The sequence below is a fragment of the Trachypithecus francoisi genome, unplaced genomic scaffold, assembly GCF_009764315.1.
Source record: "Trachypithecus francoisi isolate TF-2019V2 unplaced genomic scaffold, Tfra_2.0 Contig01440, whole genome shotgun sequence".
In the NCBI taxonomy this organism is placed as follows: domain Eukaryota; kingdom Metazoa; phylum Chordata; class Mammalia; order Primates; family Cercopithecidae; genus Trachypithecus; species Trachypithecus francoisi.
The window spans coordinates 18,756,403-18,778,000 of NW_022681431.1; the positions used below are offsets into that span (position 1 = coordinate 18,756,403).

The 21,598-nt window shown below is 38.4% G+C and overlaps 2 protein-coding genes across 11 annotated transcripts in view; one reads left to right on the forward strand and one right to left on the reverse strand.

Moving 5' to 3' along the window:
• Positions 1 to 9,845, reverse strand: part of PURG (purine rich element binding protein G) — a 40,309-nt gene extending 30,464 nt beyond the window's left edge. Inside the window, exons 1-2 of one of the 3 annotated variants that reach the window (XM_033230353.1) lie at positions 9,260 to 9,373; positions 8,099 to 8,968 (exon numbers count right to left, since the gene is read on the reverse strand). In XM_033230353.1, the coding sequence (XP_033086244.1) occupies positions 8,099 to 8,962 (864 nt within the window). In that variant the 5' untranslated portion in view covers positions 8,963 to 8,968; positions 9,260 to 9,373. Of the gene's footprint in view, positions 1 to 7,006; positions 8,969 to 9,259 lie in introns of those variants that run through there. The other 2 variants (XM_033230344.1, XM_033230335.1) reach the window with 2 other exon arrangements.
• Positions 9,846 to 10,085: 240 nt separating this feature from the next.
• Positions 10,086 to 21,598, forward strand: part of WRN (WRN RecQ like helicase) — a 144,096-nt gene continuing 132,583 nt past the window's right edge. For 5 of the 8 annotated variants that reach the window (XM_033230369.1, XM_033230424.1, XM_033230414.1 and 2 more), the window contains exon 1: positions 10,086 to 10,262. The gene's annotated coding sequence lies outside the window, so the exon portion shown is untranslated. Of the gene's footprint in view, positions 10,270 to 21,598 lie in introns of all 8 variants that reach the window. The other 3 variants (XM_033230379.1, XM_033230406.1, XM_033230386.1) reach the window with 2 other exon arrangements.

Consider the following 21,598-nt stretch of genomic DNA (forward strand, 5'->3'; position numbering starts at 1 on the left):
GAAGGAATCGAAGACAGTAGGGACCACTACCATGACAGCTGCAGTATTATTTGGCAATGCGATTTATGGTTATTTTAGGAACAATGGCATTTCAGGAAGTGATATTCATCTGTAAAATTCCTTGCCATGCAGAATATAAAAAATGATTACAGAATATGCAGAAACAAGCAATGCTCCTTCCAAATAATGAGATGTTGGATAAAATAAAGAGATGGGACATAATCAATATTTAAAAATATTTCTTTTAAAAAATTAAAGTTTAGGATAGTTATGTAGTTAGTATACAACAACTTGGTCTTAATAAGGACTAGAAACAAAATTTTATTTTGTGTGGCTAAAGAAATACATACATATTATAAAACTGACATTTTTTGCATTGTTCCATTGGGTATCATCACAGGTTGCTGCATCGTTATAGTTGTTTTTAATGTAAACAGATAAACTCTCACACTTCCCAACTCTGGTATTATCCATCTATTTTTCCTTTCACAGTCCACTGATACAGAATTTTAAATGTTTAGAGTAGGAGGGAACCTTAGGTTCCAGCACAATGCTATTCATCTTTCACATGAGGAAATCATCCAACAGAAGTTGAGTGATTTACTCAGGGTCAGGCCACACCTTGGCAGAATTAATCATATTATTCTTTCTCAAATGCTTTTTTAAAGGTTAAACAGAGATTGAGTTCTGACAATGACTTATTTCTCTTAGATGAATTTTGTTATGGACAGGCAAAATAATCAGCCACTATATTTCTCTTTCCTATTTCTTCTTTGCTGTTTGCTACCTCTAAGCAACAACCCATCGAATCCACAACAAAATCCTGAAGATTTCTGTATTATCCAAGAGTACCATTTTCTTTAAGAAAAATAAAATAATAAATATGTTTTGAATATAAAAGTTTCTGATAAAATAAATCCTGACTTTAATCAGATCAAATAAGATAATCAGATTTATACCATTATTTTGATAAAGACAAAAAAACCAACATAAGCTTTTTTTCCCCAATCTTACACTTTAAGCAACTCTTTTAAATACTATAAACACTTTTCATTAGGGACTATTTTTCCCTTTCCCTAGGAAAATGAAAACCGAATAGAACAATTTTTTGCAAAAATTAAGTTTAAGAGGGTAAAGTGTGAAGACAGAGAACTGCTACTTAATCATAAATAAGTTAACAATATTAGACAGGAAAGTATATATTCCATTTAAATGAGTTTTTCTTCTTCATATTCATATCACAAAGTAACTTCACTATAGCAGCACTAATTTATTATGTTTTATTTACCGGTGGATGTCACTGGCCCCAATAAAAATATGTAATTTTTCATAAGAAATATCCAAAAGAACATAAAGTTTGAAAAATATAATTTACCAGAAAGCACCAACATGGGAAGCTCTTCAATTAAGGATGGGAAATTATTAATATTTTTCAGCCTAAGTTTAAGCAAAATTCATTCCTAAAGATGAATTTTTAATGAATTTTACAATGAATTATTCAGCATGAAAATAAAGGGAGCAAACTCTTTTATGCTTTTAAAATATGTTTAAGAGGATCTTATCTTTTAACACCTCTCTCATTTTGTAAACATGACATTATGCTACCAAATATAGAGCTATTATTCTAAAGTTTAAAGCAATGCTTTAAATTTGTAAACCTTATGACATGTTCATAAAATTCATGGATACCAATCCATGAAAAAATTCTTCTTCCTCAACCCACATTTTAAAAGATATTTACAATTGTATTGGATCTTTTACTCTGGTTGCTTTAATTCATAATTAGATAGCATCTTTCAGGACTCAAGTATGGGATCTTTCATTTTTCAGGTAATTTTTTCTTGGTGGTCAATAGAAAAGTCATATCAAAATGCACTCTTGATGGGAATGAAAAGAGAATTACGATTTTGGGGGAGGAGTGCTCACAAAACTATTAAAGCAGCTTTGTTTATGTTTATAGGAATAGTAATAATGCTAACTTCATTAAAAATTATATTGACCATTTCATATTCTTCCAGCAGAGACTGGAGACAGTTTAGCTGTACTTGTAACCTTATAGCACCCCAATTTTTACTCATTCCCCAAATCATCCCAGCACCTTTAGTCCCAAGACTACTGACAGACTCTTGGTCCTTCAGTGAAAAATCAATGCTTTAAACAATCGGGTCTAGAGTTACCTATTTGCTTAAACTTGGATTTGATGAGGTTGCTAAATGAACGTTATACCTTTCTCATAAAGATAAAGGCTTCATGTTAATAAAGTATTTCAAAAGAATTGTAACATACCTTTTCACTAAGTTCTGATACTCATTTGCTTTTATAATGGCAAGGTCTTTGGATAAAGATAATAGTAACAGAATTAGTAAAAATTGAAAGTGATACTTTATTAAAGCTTTTAAATATGGGTGTTTTTCATTAGAGAACACGGTTTAAGATAACACTTGGTTAAATTATTTAATATCCTGGCACTCCTGAACTGCATTACTTCAGGAAAAAGACCAATATATTTGTGAGGGGAATATAGGAAGGCAAGATGGCTAGGAAGAGGGAAGGGAAACTAGTAGGATAAACTGAATATTTGTATATTTAAAATACACATATATTTGCATTTTAAGTAAATACCAATGGGATTCATTCAAAATTTCCTTGATATTTCCTTGGTATAGTAATATATTTCAAATTAAGTGATATGTTAACTAGCTCAAGTATGATATCTAAGTTAAAAAAAGTCACTTAAAATGACAGATCTGAAATTGAACCTACTAGGTACAAGATAGTATATATAATATGTTTTCATCTGTATGTTTTTAAAAAGAATATATATATATATATATACATACACATATACTTGTATATGCAGAGTAACCCTAGAAGGACACACAAGAAATTGCTAACATTGGTTGCTACTTTTCACCCTCTACCCATCTGTACTGTTTCCATTTTGTATTATATGTGTGTTTTTCCCCATTCAAAAATATTGATTAAAATCTTATTACCAAAATAAATTTAAATGATTTAAAATAGCATGTCAAATTAATAACAACTATGGATTTTTTTCCACTATACATGAAAATATATACTTATACATATATTATTTTTCTAAGCTCTACCTACTAAATTTGGGTATATTTTCTTTATGACAGAGTTACTGTGATCTGAAAACCCAATTTTCACATGATATTAAGTTGGGAAAAGCACATTTTCCCTGAACTTCATTGCTACAGTATGGTGGACTATGGGTTGTATCAACAGCACGTTATCATACTTATTCTCTTTCTCTGATGGGCTAGCCATTAGCCACCATTTCTCTTTGAAATTCAATAAACATTTAAGGAAATTTCAGAAGGATTTTAAGATCCTTTTCAGGCAGTGATAAATATTACACCTGTATTATTCTGTAGGCATAGAATCAACGTTAACTCCTCTTTGTATGTTGTCGAAGATGTCTGGTGTTTTAGTAAAGACAGACTTCACACTAAGTGGTGACTAAGCAAACCCCTTACATAAAGCTTTGAATAGGATTTCATAAATAGTTCCAATGAAAAACATTTGGAGATAAGCAGGAAAAAAAGCTCACACTTATGAAGAAATTATTTTCAGAAAACCACTTAAAATTCAAATTAAGTCCTATTCATTTAAATATTAAAATATACCACAAACCCAAATTTAAAGGAACGATAATACATACATCAGCTTTCAATGGTAGCTGCTTATTTAAAATGAGCATCTGAGGGTGTATTCCAATTTCATCCTCTTCAAATTGTGCAGCTCAGATAAATGTTTATTTTATGGAAAATATTTGCAAAATTACAATATAAATACATGATTATATTAAGGTAGGATGACTATATAATGTATTCTTATCTATAGATATAAAATGAACGCAGTAAATATAGCACACTCTTGATGAATTGTTAGTACACAGTGTTTCTCAGTAAAGTATTATTAAGTAACAGTTATCTAGTTTTCAAATGTACATCTTAAGAAGCTTTTAAGATGGAAGGATACGCTAAATCTCCCAATACCCTTTTTAGTTGGTGAAGGTTAGTACTTCTGTGAATTCTGAGATATCATATTGGTGTTAGTGACTGTTCATAGGTTCCTTGCATTTCCTTAACTTGAAACCTTATTTCTTTAGTCTGAGTGTTCTTTAAATAATGCCACATCAGCTAACCACACTTTTAATTTGAGTATAATATTATGTACTGCATATTTATTCATTACTTAAACATGTATCAACAATGAAACAATGATTGAAAAAAAATTTGGTCTGGACAAATTCCCCAAATTAACTGTCAGGGCATTATGGGGAATCTCAACTAAATATACGAATTTGGGTTGGAAATAGTATTTTATTTATTCTAGTTCTTAAGACATCAAATGTGAACTCTACTTTAAAATTATTTGTTAAATATACCGGGATTTGTTTCAAAAGCATCTTCTACCCTTCTCCATTATACTGATTTAATGGAAACCTGTTACAACAACAGTTCCAACACAAACATATGCATGCAAGAGATCACCTTATAGATTCTAGCTACATAGTTATTGAAACACATCCCACCTGTCAAGTGGCATAAATGTACATCTTCTATATACAAAAGGTAAAGTGCATTATTAAATTAGTGAACTGACAGATTGTCTGCCTGGACCATATAGCTTTCAAATAGACAAATGTGAAATTCTCCTATCAGAACCAATTGTTTCAAGAGGTTCCAACTAGTTTTTCCACCCTGTCATTTATTTTTTTGGCCATGCTCTTTAGTGCAAATAAGCTTGTGTTTGACTCAAGTTTCAGGGACATGGCAGTTTGGGGCTTTAACAAGGAAAATTATAAAATGTAGCAGAACTTTAATATCTTTATAATACATTGCAACTTTTGCATATAAGCAACAGATTAGTGCTGCTTTCAATTGCTAGGAGCACACTGCCAACTATCAAGAGGAACCCGTTTCCAAATTTCATACTATTAGCTTATATTACTACAGTTTTGAGCCTGCACCACATTATGCTTGGATTATTATGTGCAAACATCATCAGTGTTTTAGAATTATACAGTGAACTAGTACTTTTGGTTACTAACTTTCATGCTCATTTTTTAACTTCTAACTTCCAGTTGCCTTAAGAGTTTAATGTCTTCAAGGCAGGGTTTCTGTTATTTTGAAGGATACCATGAACACTTGCAGCTCCATGTATGTTATAAATGACAATAAATAAAGTGAATATTGCACAGATAAGAACAGTAGCTTATTTTATAAGATACATGGCAATACACGTCCTAAGACCAGAGTTTTGAACTGGATCATATTTAATTATGGCTAATGAATTCTTGGGAATTTTAAGTATCAAAAAATCATAGCATCATCTCATTTTTCAATGATTATGACAAAAATGAAACAAAAGGACTGGCAGAAGGCTTAATAATTTTAGAGTATATTCAATTGCCAGTATATATGCATCTATTTAATCTGCAGCTTTGAGATGGTAAAAACTTTGAACTATACATACAAGGTAGAAAATCTGGCTGCTTAACTAATTCTTTACTTAAATAATTAATGGAAAACTAAATTAATAGTGTCTATATACAATGAGTTAAAGATATTTATCTTTAAGTCTGACATGGTATTGTATGTATGTATACATACATATATATGTATATGCATATATATACATATATGTGTGTGTATATATATAGATATAGACACATACTCAAATCTTATCAGACCCAAAAGGTAAAAGGAAATCATTTAGACCTAATGGATATAAATATTTTAGAAAGGAAGACTTTAAGAGAGAGTATACACTCATAGCAATAGCGATAGGAACAATCAAATACTAGAATATTCACAGCTCCAGTTTGCCAAAATCTGACAGGTTGATTATTATTAATAGGCACTATGATGGGCAGCAATAACAATCAGTAGTACAGTAATTCAAGTGCACATCACTCCTTCATAGACCAAAAACTACTTTTTTTAGCAAGCCTACATAGTTATTTTACAGTTAGGACTGTTTAAAAATCCTTGCTACTCTTAGAGTCTCAACACCCACCATGTGCTATTAGCTCTAGTACTAACATTATCTCCTAACCTTCAGTTGTTCCATAGTGATCCAGATGGTCCACAATTATAATGAACTAATGAGATTCCTTCACGCTACTAGAGGAAATGTGAAATACGATCTGCAAACCAACACCAGTATATATGTTGGGGTTACTGATTGCTTGTTCTTAAGTAACATAAACCAATGAAATTAATTTTCTTAATTCATACCATCAAGTTTTCTTAGTGACCTCACGTAAATGTATTGGGGGACAAACCTCTGGAAGAAAAAAATTGCTGATATAATTTTAAATTACTTTTGGCATATAAAAGAAGAGCTACATTCTGATTTGAATCCATTCAGCCAGCTCTCATCAATGAGAGTAATATTTGGGGGTTGAAATCAGTGTTCTGGCTCTTAAATATGATTAGATGGACTTACTGTGTAGGAGGTGAATAAAGCCAAGATAAAAGACAATAATTTCATTCAGAAGAAGATATAGCTGAATAGATGTAATTTCAGTCAGTTAATACAGGATGGGTTGGTACACATATAACACTATACCCACTTGTTTAAAAAACTGCTTAGGTGTTGAAAAATTGCTGTGGCACTTCCTGGAAAGTAATTTTTAATACAGGTAAATGGGTGAGTCTTGTGTAAAGTCAGAAAGAGCACCTTGGAAAATGCCTGAATTTTCCTTTCAAATATATTTATAACCAATCTTCAAATAATATTTTTCTCAGACTGGAAATTTGTATTCTAAATTCTTTTTAGAAAAAAAAATCCCCATCCCCTCTGGAATTAAAACACCTGTAAAATTCAGGTTTATACTGGAAGTGTTGACATGGTTTTAAGGGTAGCAATTGCAAAAGTGCTACTAAAATATATTATTACAGGTATATTTTTATATCAGTTAATCGGTGCACCAACCCTTCTGGAATAGTGTTAAAGAAGAAGCATAAAGTATAACACCTTGAGTCCATGATCTATTTTGGGGAAGAAACCTCTCGCAATCTTCAAATTAGCATGAAAAGCTAAAACACCAAGATTTCCATAGCAAAGCCATTGGATGAAGCCTCTCACTCAATGTGACATAAAAGTAATTCCTGAAACTTTGGAAAGTCAATAAAAATATAAGGAACATTAAGTAGAGGTAAAGAAGGGATTGTAACTAAACTTAGAATAACCAATTAAAACTCTCCCACGGCTTTGATATGGTAACTATAAAATGTAGGGTTACCACAAAGTTTGAAATTATAGAACACTATAGTATTCTTAAGAAATATTATGACACTGTATTTTTAAGGTTTAATTAGATAATAAGATTTGATCCTTTGATGGTATAAATATTCAGTTATGCAATGGACAATATACATCTACTTGTCCTTTTATAAGTAAATATATTTATCTATACTGGAGGTCAATTTCTGTTTCTGTGGTAACTGCCCTACAGGTAAGCTTAGCAGCTTTTAATGAAGTGGGATTGAAATACTTTTTGGGGAATTTGTTAAATAGAAAGTCACACTTCCATTTATGTATCTTTTTTCAGGATTATGTCATAGTGCAATGTAAATCTTAGTTATGGTATTTAGAATGTCAGAATGTCACATTTTGTGCTGATTTGCATACTTCAATAGTCTGGAGCAGTTGAAGCAGCTAAACTATTTAGCTCTGGGAAGGTTGGAATTCCCGTAAGAATTATAGTGATCTATGTGTAACATAACATGAGAATCAGACTTCTTGAAGTATCAACTACTAGAGGTATTACTAGTAACAACGGGCCAAAAAAGAGGAAAAACTTCTTCAAAGGATAATGGATCAGTACTTTTAGCCAATTTGTGATTTTAAATTTTGCCTGATGGAGTTCAATTTCACTCTAGTCGAGGCATTCTTGTTCTTCACCACTGGCCTTTCTGCCATCCATTCTCTTTTCTTTATGGCTGTTGCAAATTTTCCTCATCTCTTCTTCATACTTGATAAAATTCTCCCCAAACCTTGTCCAAGCTTTGAATGGAACAGTAATAGTATTACGGTAAGGTGGTCTCACCTCACTTACCTTCAGGAAAATTCCATATTTATTAGAGCCCACATCAAAGTAGAACCTTTTATTGTCCACTCTGAAAGAAGTCCCCTCTGGGAGTTCTAGTGGGTCATCGTCTCCACCTCTTCGTTCTTCTATGTCTCCTTCGCCATAGTCTTCAATCAGCTGAACCAGGGCATCACGAAACTCAATCATTCCTTGTGCTGGGAGGACAATAGTCTGTTCTTGGCCCAAACTGTGGCCAAAATAACCTATCATGCCAGTCCCCCGCATCATCGTTTGTCTAATCCGTAGGAAGCGACCCCGCTGATTTTCCTTTAGGTCTAGGTAATATTTCCTATTGTCCCTCTCGATATAGTCTGTTTTCAGGACACTGTGAGGATGCTCTTCGGACCCCACCGAGACTGGTGGGGAGGGTGCCGAGTGCTTCTGTCTCCTCCTGGAGCCTTGCTCTTTGCTGTGGCCATGCTCTTGCCGGTGGCCTTTCAGGCCCAGGTGGGCATAGTGCTCGATGAAGTCCCCTAGACAGTCCTTCAGCTCCGCTGCCACAGACAGGGAGAGGGTCAGTTTACTCTTTCTGATGTTGTCCTGCCGGCCTCTCCCTATCCAGACTTCGGCTATCTTTAGGAAGCGGCCCCGGGAGCTTTGCTTCACATCTAGGTAAAACCTCTTTTTCTGGATGTCCACTCGTTTGGAGGCCAGCTCCTGGATTTCGGCTGCGCCCCCGGCCTGATTAGGGGTGGCTGAGGCCGCGTAGTGGGGGTAGTGGGAGTGCTGGGCCTGGGGATAGAGTCTACTCTTGCTTAGGCCAGAGCCCCCTACATTCTTGCCTCCGCGGCCGCGGCCGCCGCCGCCTCCCCTTCGCCTGGCTCTTTCCATCTTCAGCTGCAAGTGACAAACAGACACACGGGGTGGGGTGGGGGAGGGGTGTTGAGAACAATCGCAGACGCCCCTCGGCCTGGCCGCCCCCGCCGCCGCCCGCGACCCCCACGCCGGGCCCGGCTCCCCCGGCGCCGCAGCGCGGGGGCTCCAGCTCCTGCCGGCCGGTTGGCGGCCGCCGCTCCGGCTCTGCCCGCGCTCCCCGCATCCCTCCGCCGCCCCCGGGGCCGCTCCCGCACGCCGCCGCCGCCCGTCCCGCGTTCCGCGACCCCGGGTCCCCAGCCGGCGGGCACTCACATCATCTCTGCCATCACCGCCGCCGCCGATGCCCTTCACGACCACCGCCGCCGCCGCCGCCGCCAGCTCTCGGCCCCTCTGCTGCAGCCGCCGCAGCCGCCGCCCCCCGCCTCCTCCCCCGCCGCCGCCGCTCGCACTGGCCCCCGCCGGAGCAGCCGGGCAGGGGCATCGCCCGCGGCGCCCACCGCCGCCGCCCCTCCTGCGGCCGCTGCGGGGGCCGCTGCCTGGCTTCGGACACCGGCCCCACACCCGCCAGGAGGGGAGGGGAGGGGAGGCGGGGAGAGCGACGGCGGGGGGCGGGCGGTGGACCCCGCCTCCCCCGGCACAGCGGGCTGAGGGGAAGGGGGGTCTCCGCTCTTCCTTAGTGCACGCCCTGACGGAAGCCCGGCGCGTGGGGTGCAACGGGAGTGCGAGGGGACTGGACAGGTGTGAAGAGGTGCGAATGAGGACCAGGTAGAGGGAGTGTTCTCACTTCTCCGGATTCCACCGGGATGCGGGACTCTGGCGGCCCAGCGGCACCTGCAAGGAGACTACACTTCCCGAGGAGCTCAGCGGCAGCGAGGGCCTCCGCGCATGCGTACCGCGGCGCGCTGGGCGGGGCTGGATGGGCTGTGGTGGGAGGGCTGCAGCGCCGCGCGAAAGGCGAGCCGGGCCGGGGGCGGGGAAGGGGTGGGGCAGGAGCGGGGGCGGGGAAAGGGGTGGGGCAGGAGCGGGGGCGGGGACGGGGCTGGAGGGGCGGGGACGGGGCTGGAGGGGCGGGGACGGGGCTGGAGGGGCGGGGACGGGGCTGGAGGGGCGGGGACGGGGCTGGAGGGGCGGGTCGGGTCGGAGCTGATGTGTACTGTGTGCGCCGGGGACGCGCCGGCTTGTACTCTGCAGCGCGGGAATGAAGTTTGCTGATTTGGTGTCTAGCCTGGATGCCTGGGTTCCAGGCCCTGCTTGTGGTGGCGCTCCACAGTCATCCGGCTGAAGGAGAAGACCTGTTGGACTTTATCTTCTCAGGGTAAAGTGTCTTCCCATTCCCGTTTTCCCAGCTCCGTGCCCCAGGTATCTATCGTGCTAGGCTTCTGAGACACGTGGAGGTGCTTAGGCCCGCGGAGCAGGCCCCTGGGCTGTGTTTGGGAGATTCCGGAAAAAACAGACATTCTACCTTTCCCTTTCCCCTCGGGAGCAGCCAGGAAAGGCGTCTGTCGGAGCTTCCGCCATTCAAAAAGTGATTCCCCGCCACTCCCGGCCCCAGCCTGATGTTTACCCTGCGCGCTTAGGTTGCTGTCTTTCCAGTACGGCCTTATGGCAGAAATTGAGCCACTCCAGGTCTGCACAGTAAAGTCGAGGAAAATAACCTGCTGTCTATGATTTAGCAAGTGATGATGGATATTTTTGAGTTCAAATCGCTCAGTCCTTAATGGATTTTCTTTTTTTTCCTAGTTGAATGTCAGTTGTTCTCCGGCTAGGTTTGATATGAAAAATACTGCTCCCTATTGAAGAAGGTGATATAATTCTTAGGATGCTAATACAGGAGTCTGTAAGTCGGAGTACTTCAGGCTTTTTATGGTTTGGTACATTTCTTTTTAGGGGTGGAAGATTGGGATAAGTAGGACAGTTCAGATCTTGATGTCATTGAATAGTGGTGTCGACCTAAAAGGAAGAGGCCGGGGCACAAAATTTTAATTTAAAGTGTTTACTTTAGCCAAAATAGGGCAGTTGCCCAGTACTCATTTCCCAGTTGCCTTGGGGAGTGCTCCTTCAGCCTTGGTTACAAGCAGATTTTTAAAGGCGAAGGGAAGGAGTGGGCTGAGACAAAGTTGGTCAGGAATTGTTATTGGTTTACAGAGATACCATTGCTTAGTGATTGGCTGTACACTGTAACTCATAGGGTATGAGTTATCGTGTCCAGCATATGGCATTTTATGGCTACTTTGTACCAGTCTAGAGCACACATAGCAGGTGGGGTTTAAGAGATAATTATCCAGCTCAAGCAGGGAGTGAGATGGGACTGTTTTTTCATTCTAATGCCTCTCTGGGCCTGATAATTTAAAGGGGCTTCCATTCTTCAGCTAAAATTTTATTTTCTACTTTTTTTTTACCCACAGTGGTCTCCCTTTATTAATCCGACAAATGTTTATTAAGGACTGCTCTAGGCACTAGAGATACCAACAATGAACAGAATAGACAAACATCTCTCTCCTTTTGGAGCTTACATTTTAGTGGAAAGAGACAGGCAAAAAAATAAAATGTATAGGGTGACATAAGGTGAAAATGGAAATTAAAAAGGAAAGGGGGATGAAGAGTGTGTGTGTGTGTTGGGGGTGGAGGGCTGTAGGGAGCTGCAGTTTTACAATAAATGGTCAGGGAAGACCACACTGAGAAGGGAATTTTTGAGTCCAGAGCTCAAGGAAGTGAGAGAACTTACCTTGAGGCTCTCTGGAGGAGAAGAAAGTGCAAAGGCCCTGGGGGAACCTGCCTCTTTATATTCAGAGAGCAACTTAAGAGGCCTAGTGAGCTGGAGCTGAGCGGAGAGGAGGTCAGAGGTCAGGCCAGAAAGGGAAGGGGGCCAGAATATGTAGGGCTTTATGGGCTATATTGAAAATTTGGGCTTTCATTCTGAGGGAGATGGGAAGCTGTTGGAGAGTTGTTAGGGAAACGTGATCTGAATTATGTTTCTAAAAAATTGTGGTAAGATATCATAAAATTTGCCATATTAACCATTTTTAGGTGTTCAGTTTAGTGACATTAATTACACTCATCATGTTGTGAAATCATCACCACCACTATTTCCAAGACTTTAACGACTTCAAACAGAAACTATAACTTTTAAACAATAACTCCCCATTGCCTCATCCACCCAGCCCTTAGTGACTTCAAATGTACATTCTTCCTCTACAAATTTGCCTATTCTAGATATTCTACATAAGTGGAATCATATAATATTTGTCTTTTTTGTATCTGGCAAATTCCACTTAGCATTCTTTTTTTTTTTTAAACAGCTTTATTGGGATAGAATTAGTATAGCATACGGTTCACCCGTTTAAAGTGTGCAATACAATGGTTTTTAGTTTGTCTTCAGAGTTGTACGGCCTTTATCACTATCCCTTTAGGACTTTTTCATCACCCAAAAGCGAAACTCCATAACCATTAGTACTCAATCCCACCTGCTTTCCTAGGCAATCACTTACCTATTTTTTGTCTCTATATAGCTATCAAACCCTATAACATTCCTTCTATCTAACTGTATTTTTGTACTCATTAACAACCTCTCTTCATTCCCACCCCCCCCCCGATCCCAGCCTCTGGTAATCACCATTCTACTTACTACCTCAGTGATATCAAATTTTTTAGCTCCCACATATAAGTGAGAACATGCGATATTTGTCTTTCCGTGCCTGGCTTATTTCACTTAACAGAATGTCTTCCAGTTCCATTCATGTTGCTGCAAATGACAGGATTTCATTCTTTATTATGGCTTAATAATATTCCATTGTTGATGTATATCACATTTTCTTTATCCACTCATCTGTTGATGGACAGTTAGCTTGATTCCATATTCTGGATATTGTTGAATAGTGCTGCGGGAAACATGGAAGTGCAGATAGCTCTTTGACATACTGATTTCATTTCCCTTGCATATATACCCTCTAGTGGATTTGCTGGACTCGCTTGTAGTTCTACGTTTAATATTTTGAGTTACTTCCATAATGGTAGTAATTTACATTCCTACCAACAGTGAGGAAGGAGTTCCCTTTTCTCCACATCCTCGCCAACACTTATCTTTTGTCTTTTTGGTAATAGCCACTCTAACAGGTGTGAGGTGATATCTCATTGTGATTTTGATTTACATTTCCATGATGGTTATTGATGAGCAATGTTTAATATACCTGTTGGTTATTTGTATATCTCCTTTTGAGAAATGTCTATTCAGGTCTTTTGCTCATTTTTTAAATCCTTTTTTTTTTTTTTTTTTTTTTTGCTATTGAGTTGTTTGACATCCTTAAACATTTTGGAAATTAACCTCTTATCAGATGTATAGCTTGCAAATATTTTATCCGATTCTGTAGATTCTGTCTTCACTCCGTTGAATTTGCTATGCAGAGAAGCATTTTATTCTGATGTAATTCCTTTGTCTATTTTTGCTTTTGTTGCCTTTGCTTTTGAGGTCATATCCAAAAAATCATTGCCCAGACCAGCGGTCCCCAACCTTTTTGGTACCAAAGACTGGTTTCATGAAAGACAATTTTTCCATCGACAGGAGGGAGGGGATGGTTTCAGGATGATTCAAGTGCATTCCATTTATTGTGCACTTTGTTTCTATTATTATTACATTGTAATATATAATGAAATAATTATACAATTCACTGTAACGTAGAATCAGTGGGAGCCCTGAGCTTGTTTTCCTGAAACTTGAGGGTCCTATCTGGGAGTTATGGGAGACAGTGACAGATTATAAGGCCTTAGGTTCTCCTAAGGGGCGTACAACCTAGATCCCTTGCATATGCAATTCACAGTAGGGTTTGCGCTCTTATGAGAATCTAATGCCACTGCTGATGTGACAGGAGGTAGAGCTCAGGAATGGGGAGGAGCTGTAAATAAATATGAAGCTTCGCATGCTTGCCTGCTGCTCACCTAGTGCTTTGTAGCCTGGTTCCTAACAGGCCACGGACTGGTACTGATCTGTGGCCCAAGGGTTGGGAACCGCTAGCCCTGACCAATGTTAGGGAGCTTTTTTCCTGTGTTTTCTTCAAGTGGTTTCATGGTTTTAGGTCTTACATTTAAGTCTTTAATCCATTTTGAGTTGATTCTATATGTGGTGAGAGATGATTGACTACTTTCATTCTTTTGCATGTGGTTATCCAGTTTTCCCAACACCATTTATCGAAGAGCCTGACCTTTCCCCATTGTGGGTTCTTGGCTCTTTTGTCAAAAATCAGTTGGCTATAAATGTGTGGTTTTATTTCTTGGGTCTCTATTCTGTTTTATTATCTGTGTGTCTCTTTATGCCAGTACTGTGCTGTTTTGATTGCTAGAGTTTAGTATATTTTGAAGTCAGGTAGTGTGATACCTCTAGCTTTGTTCTTTTAGCTCAAGATTGCTTTGGCTATTCAGGGTCTTTTGTAAGGATAATGTTTTCAGGGTCCACCCATGTTGTGGCATGTATCAGAACTCGATTTCTTTTTATGACTGAATAATATTCCAGTTTATATTATATATATGCCATATTTGTTTATTCATATGTTGATGGACACTTACGTTGTTTCCACCTTTTGGCTGTTGTGAATAGTGCTGTTATTAACATTGGTGTACAAGAATCTGTTTGAGTTGCTGTTTTCAATTCTTTTGGGAATATACCTACGAGTGGACTTGGTGGGTCATGTGGTAAGCTTTTGATTTAGCTTTTTAAGGAACTGCTAAAACTGGTTTTCCATGGGAGCAGTGTACAAGTGTTCCAGTTCTCCGTATATTCACCAAAAATTAATTTCCTTTTTTAAAAATTATAGCTATCCTGGTAGGTGGTGGGAAGTGTTATCTTAGTGTGGTTTTGTTTTGTATTTGTTTAATGACTAATGATGTTGAGCATCTTTTAATGTGCTTATTGGCCATTATATATCTTCTTTGGGGAACTGTCTATTAAGTCCTTTGCCCATTTTTTATTTGAGTTTTTTTTTTCTTTTGAATTGTAGGAGATCTTTATATATTCTGAATATTAAACCCTTATTGGATATAAGATTTGCAAATAATTTCTCCCATTTTTTGGGTTTTCTTCACTTTTTGATATTGTTCTTTGATTCACTTTTACATTTTTATAGAGTCCAGTTTATCTATTTTTTCTTTTGTTGTCTATGCTTTTGGTGTCATACCTAATTCCCAAATCCAAGGCCATGAAGATTTTCTGCTATGTTTTCTTTTAATAGTTTTATAGTTTTAGTTTTTCTATTGGCGTTTTGAGTTAATTCTTATATATTATTTTGATACATTTTAAGTTATTTTGTATATGGTGTGAGGTAGGGGTCCAACTTCACTCTTTTGCATATGGATATCCAGTTGTCCCAGCACCACCTGTTGAAGAGTATTCTTTCCCCACTGAATGGACTTGGCACCCTTGTCAAAAATCAATTGGTTGTAAATGTGTGGATTTACTTCTGGAATCTCAATTCTATTCTATTTTCTTTATATTTCTGTCTTTATGCCTCTACCACACTGTTTTGATTACTGTAGCTTTGTAGTAAGTTTAGAAATTAGGAAATATGAGTCCTCCAAGTTTATTCTTCTTTTTCAAGATTATATTGGCTATTTGGGGTCCCTTGCAATTCTGAATTTGAGGATCACCTTTTCCATTTCTGCAGAAAAGCCTTTTGATAGGAATTGCATTGAATCTGTAGGTAACTTTGGGTAGTATTGACATCTTAACAATATCAAATCTTTCTATGCATGAACATGAGATATCTTTCCAATTATTGGTGTTTTCTTTAATTTCTTTCAGCAGCATTCTGTAGTTTTCAGAGTACATGTTTTTCACCTCCTTGGTTAAATTTATTCCTTGGTATTTTATTCTTTTAGCTGCTATTGTAAATGCAGTTACTTTCTTACTTTCCTTTCAGATTGTTCATTTCTCGTGTATAACAACAGCTGATATTTCAGTGTTGATGTTGTACTGAAACTTTGTTGAATTTATTTATTAGATCTAGTAGCTTTCTTTGAGATTTTTATATGGGATTATGTCATCTGTATATAGAGATAATTTTACTTCTTCCTGTCCATTATGGTTACCTTTTATTTCTTTTCCATGTCTAATTTCTTTGGCTAGAACTTCAATACGATGTTGAAAAGCAGTGGTGAAAGTGGGTATCTTTGTCTTGCTTCCTATCTTAGGTGGAAAGCTTTCAGTCTTTTACCATTAAGTATGGTGTTAGCTGTGGGTTTTCATAAATGCTTTTTATCATGTTGAGGAAATACGCTTTTATTCCTAGTTTTCTGAGTTTTTATCATGAAAGGATGTTGGATTTTGTCAAATGCCTTTTCTGTGTCAATTGAGATGATCATGTGATATTTTGCCTCCCTTATCTTAATGTAATGTGTTATATTGATTAATTTTCTTATATTGAACCACCCTTGCCTTTCTGGGGTAAATTTCAGTAGCTCATATTATACAGTCCTTTAAATTGAGTTATCTTGTAATGGAATCACTGCTGCTGTTTTGAGCATAGACCATAGGGAAAAGCAGGTAAAAGGTAATATGGCTTGAACTAGCGTTGTAGCAGCGGAAGTGGTGAGAGGAGGCAGAATTCTGGCTTTGTTTTGAAGATAGAACCAACAGTATTTGCTGACAGATTAGATGCAGAATGTGAAAGGAGGAGATGAGTCAGGATGAATCCAAGGCTTTTGGCATGAGCAACCAGAAAGATGTAGGTGACTTACTAAGATGGGAAATATACAAAAGGAGCAGTTTGGGGAAACTTTATATCTGTTGAGTGGAATATGCCAATTAGAGAGTCAAATATCCAGTAAATAATTGGCTATCAAAGTTTGAAGTTAAGAGGAATGGTCTAGGCTATTTATATAACTTTGGAAGTCATTAGTGTATAACAGCTAATTTAAAAGCTAGCAGACTGACTGTGCTCTCTAAGGGAGTGAGTGCAGAGGGAGAAGAGAACAGGTCTGTGACTTGTATCCTGGAATGCTGTGATGTTTAGAGATTAGGGAGGTAAGAAGGAGCAGCAAGCAGAGTATACGGAAAAGGGGTTGTTACTGATATAGATGGAGACTCAAGAATTATCACAGAAGCCTGGTAAAGTATTTCAAGAAGATGGGTGTGATTAATTGTGTCACTGCTGGTGCATTGACTCAGGTGAGAGTTGACAATTGGCTATAGGATTTGACAACATAAAAGTCATTGGAAACCTTGACATGAGCCCTTTTAGTGGAGCGGAGTGGTTACAGTGGGTTTAGGAGAGGATTAGAGGAGTGGAAACAGAGATGCTAGTGTAGATGACTCTTTTGAGTAGTTTTCCTACAATAGGGAGAATAATAATGGAGCAGCTAGCCAAAAGTTGAGTTTTTTTTTTTCTTTTTTCTTTTTTTTTTGGTTGGGAAAAATTACATGTATGTTGATGGGTATTTTCTGGCAGACTAGTAGAGAGGAAAAAGTTGATGATATAGGAGATGGGAAAATGTCTTTGAGTAGATGAGAGGTTTGCACACATGGAGAGGTTGGATGTAGGAGTACAGATAGTTCATCCATAGTTACATAAGAAAAGGTAGATCTATTAGGGTTCTCCTGAGAAACAGAACCAATAGGAGATCTTTATATCTCTGTGTCCATCTCTATCTGTATCTCTGTCTCTGTATCTATAAAGAGATTATAAAAGTCTTAAGATCTGCCAGGAGATATACCCATGGGAGCTAATGGTATAATTCCAGTCCAATTGTGAAGGTCTGAGAACCAGGGAGCCTATGGTGTAAGTTCCAGTCTGAGTCCAAGTCTGAAGGAGAAGACCAATGTCGTAGCTCAAAGACAGGCAGAGGGAGCAAATCTTCCCATACTTAGCCTTTTTATTTATTCAGGCCTTCAACAAATCGAAGGCCCACCCACATTAGGGAGAGCAATCTGCTTTACTCAGTCTACTGAATCAAATGTTAGTCTCACCTAGAAACACCCTCACAGACACACCCAGAATAATGTTTAACCAAATATCTGGGCACCCCATGGCCCACTCAAATTGACACATAAAATTAACCACCACAGTAGAGTATGTGGGTACAGATATAATTATGTGAATAGATTTCAGGGTAAGAGCTTGTGGAAATTCATTTTTGATTGGTTCTAATGAAACCAGAAGCAAGATCATTAGCTAAGAGTGATGATCGGTGGAGGAGATACGAAGTTTAAGTGGAGAGGAGAAGGTATAAAATAGTCTTAAGAGGGGAGGATAGTAAATAGATTAGGGAAAAGTTGTAGGATTGCTAGGAAGCACTAAGGGTCCACCTGGGGCTGGTGGTCACAAATTTAAGGTGAGACCAGTCAAAATGATTGTGTTTTTCACCTGCTACATTCATTCAGCTGCATAGGTACAGGCAGAGTAGGTAAAGAGTTCTTTTTATTCAGGATTAGAGTTTTGCCAGGAGATAGTGATAAAGCCAGAAGGGCAATGAATTTGAGGGAGTATGCAAGGAAGTAGCTATTAACTTGGAATTTAAACTGGTTGAGAAGAGAATTAAGGACTGCCCAAGTGGGTGAGGACAATGATATGGTAGCAGGACCCTTAAAGGTCCCAGTTAGGTCAAAAGATTGTTGGAATTGAGTTTCTAGAGGGAATGAACTTGAAAAACAGAAGGTGTTGGTTGGAGAGTGGGATATATGGAATTGAGATTATGGAAGCATTTAGTCGTTGGTAATAACATAGTATCTTTGTAGGAATAAATAGGTGGAGCAGGATACAGATGAGATCACTGGAGGAGAGCTGGTCAGAAGACTGGGAGGCACTATCTCCCTTGGATATTATACATCAAAGATTGTGATCTACTAGACAAGGAGTGGGGAAAGGGTAGGATGTAGATATCAATGGCTATAGTTTTGATGGTGATGGTCATGGTGATGATGGTGGTCCATTAACACTCAACTCAAATACCATCAATTTGATTTATATCTAACACCACAAAGTTAGGTGTTGAGTTACATGTGGTTATATTGTAACTAATAGTCAACCCTTCATGGACTTCTATTCTTTGATCAGATTCTTCTTGTAGGAGTAGTAGGTGCCTTAAAGCGCCTTTTCATAGTTGTCAGATTGAAATCCTTCACCAGTGGTTTAGTTTAACCCTGCTACTGTGGAGGTTTCTCTTGGCTTTCTGTGTGGGCTGCTGCTTTGTCTAGTTTTACCTTTTGGGGTTAGCATACTATTGTGAATAATTTATTGGTGAGAAGGTAAGCAGAGAAGTACTCTATGACCTAGTAATTTCTTATCTAGGAATCTATCCTATAGCAATAATAGGAATGCCTAACAATACCCACATATCCACAAGGGTATTCATTGAACATTATTTTTGGTGAAATTCACAAGCAAGCTAATTGTCATCAGTAGGGAATTGTTAAATAGATTACAATAGATAAAGAAAACGGAATTCTATATAATCTTCAAAAAATCAGATCAAGAAGTGGTATTACATTTTAATTATCCCATCCTGTCAACAAGGGTGGCTTCAGTTGCAAATAATGGAATAACCAAAGTCAAACTGACTTCAGCAATAAAAGGTTATTTATTGGTCTATTTAATGGAGACATCTGAGGTAGAGTGGACTTCAGGCAAGTTCACTCAGGAATCTACCAATTTTTGGCCTTATTCTTGGCCCTCTTCTATGAAACCACCTTCAGGGTGGTTTCTTGTATGCTTGTAAGATGGCTACTTGCACCAACCATGACTACATCTAACAAGAGCAAAAGCACCTTTTCCCTCACCAGAGAAGGAGAGTCCTTTGCTTTGTTGCACTTGAATTGCCTTGGAACCAATAATTATGGCCAGGAGATGGAGGTTAGAGAGCTGAGACCTGGGTCATAGCTCCTATCCTTGAATCCGTTGTATAGCAAGGGGAATTGGATTTTCCTATTGGCCTTAAGACACTTGGATTTCACTTCTAGTCTTGGTGATGAGGTCAATTCCATCCATAAAACTTTGCTGTTATACATTTTGGGATAGGGTGAGGAGGGCTGAATGGAGATTAGGATGCTATTGAAATTTATTTATTGTACACAATGGATCGTTATCATCTTCTTTCTTAGTGTTGAGGTAATCAGCCTCTTTTTCCTCTTCCTATGCTTGACTTTACTAAAACCATGAGGTATGTTTAACCTCAGGACTCCGATTTGAAAAAATATAGACTGTTATTTACTTTATTACTTACAGAAGCCCTTTGTAGTACTCTCAGGTAGCAAGAAAGATGTAGACAGGAAGTGGGGGAGGGGGGATCCTGCTTACTGAGAAATTATAGAGTATTGAAACTCCTCCTTCATATACCTGACCTCAATCCCATTCACTTACCAGTAGGGGCCCCTATTAATTGGTACCTGACCTGCTTTTGCTGTTCATTCATAAAACTGAGTCATTGAAGTACAGTAGAAAAATAATTAGACTATAAGATAACTTTTTTCCTTCCAGGAAATCCATAATTACAAAATATCTGATTTTTCTTCTTGTTTGTGTTATGTAAACTTACCCTGTATGAGGGTCCTCCTGGATTGTTCTTTGCATTTATATATACATAGAATTTCATTTTCTTTTTTTTTTTTTTTTTTTTGGAAACGTTGAGATGGAGTCTCACTCTGTCACCCAGGCTGGAGTGCAGTGGCATGTTTTCAGCTCACTGCAACTTCCACCTCCTGGGTTCAAACAATTCTCCTGCCTCAGCCTCCTGAGTAGCTGGGATTACAGGCGCGTGCCACCACGCTCTGCTTATTTTTGTATTTTTAGTAGAGATGGGATTTTACCATGTTGATCAGGCTGATCTCAAACTCCTGACTTCGTGATCCGCCCGCCTCGGCCTCCCAAAGTTCCGGGATTACAGTGTGAGCCGCTGTGCCCGGCCAATTTCATTTTCTATTTTAAAATTTAAACTACCACTGACACTTCCTTTTCCCTCTGTTTTACTTAGCATTTATCTTAGAGAATGATCTTAATACGTATAGTTCTATTTTATTCTTCTACTGGCAGCTTAGTATGTGCCATATTATGGATGTGTCATTGTTTATTTACCCATTAATTTACCCTATAACTGCTTTCCGTGTTTTTGCTTTTACAAAGGGATGTAATGAACGTCCTTTATGTACATCTTTATATATATTTGCAAATATTTCCATAGGATAGATGTAATTACTAACTTGAAGGTTATGCAAATTTAAAATTTTGATGCCTTCTATGAAACATCTTTCAAAATGGTGATGCCAGTTTCTTCTCTCTTGTGATTACTGCATATGGTCAGTCTTTTACATTTTTGCTGATAATGATATATCAAAATTATAACCAGTTTTTTGGCCTCATTTATTGAATAACTTGTTCTTTCTCAAAGACAAGACCTGCCTCCTTCATCATATGTCAGATTTCCATATTCACATGGATCTATTTCTGAACATGGCAAGTTTTATTTATTGTATGTATTTAAGGTGTACAACATGATGTTTTGATACATGTATACATAGTGAAACAATTCCTATAGTCAAACAAATTAACATATTCACCACCTTCCATAGTCTCTGAAGTCTTCAAGGTTTTCTCTGTATGGCATTAGACATGTTATGTTCTGATCTGTTTTTGTATTTTTACACTAATTCCACACTAATTTTTTTTTTTTTTAAAC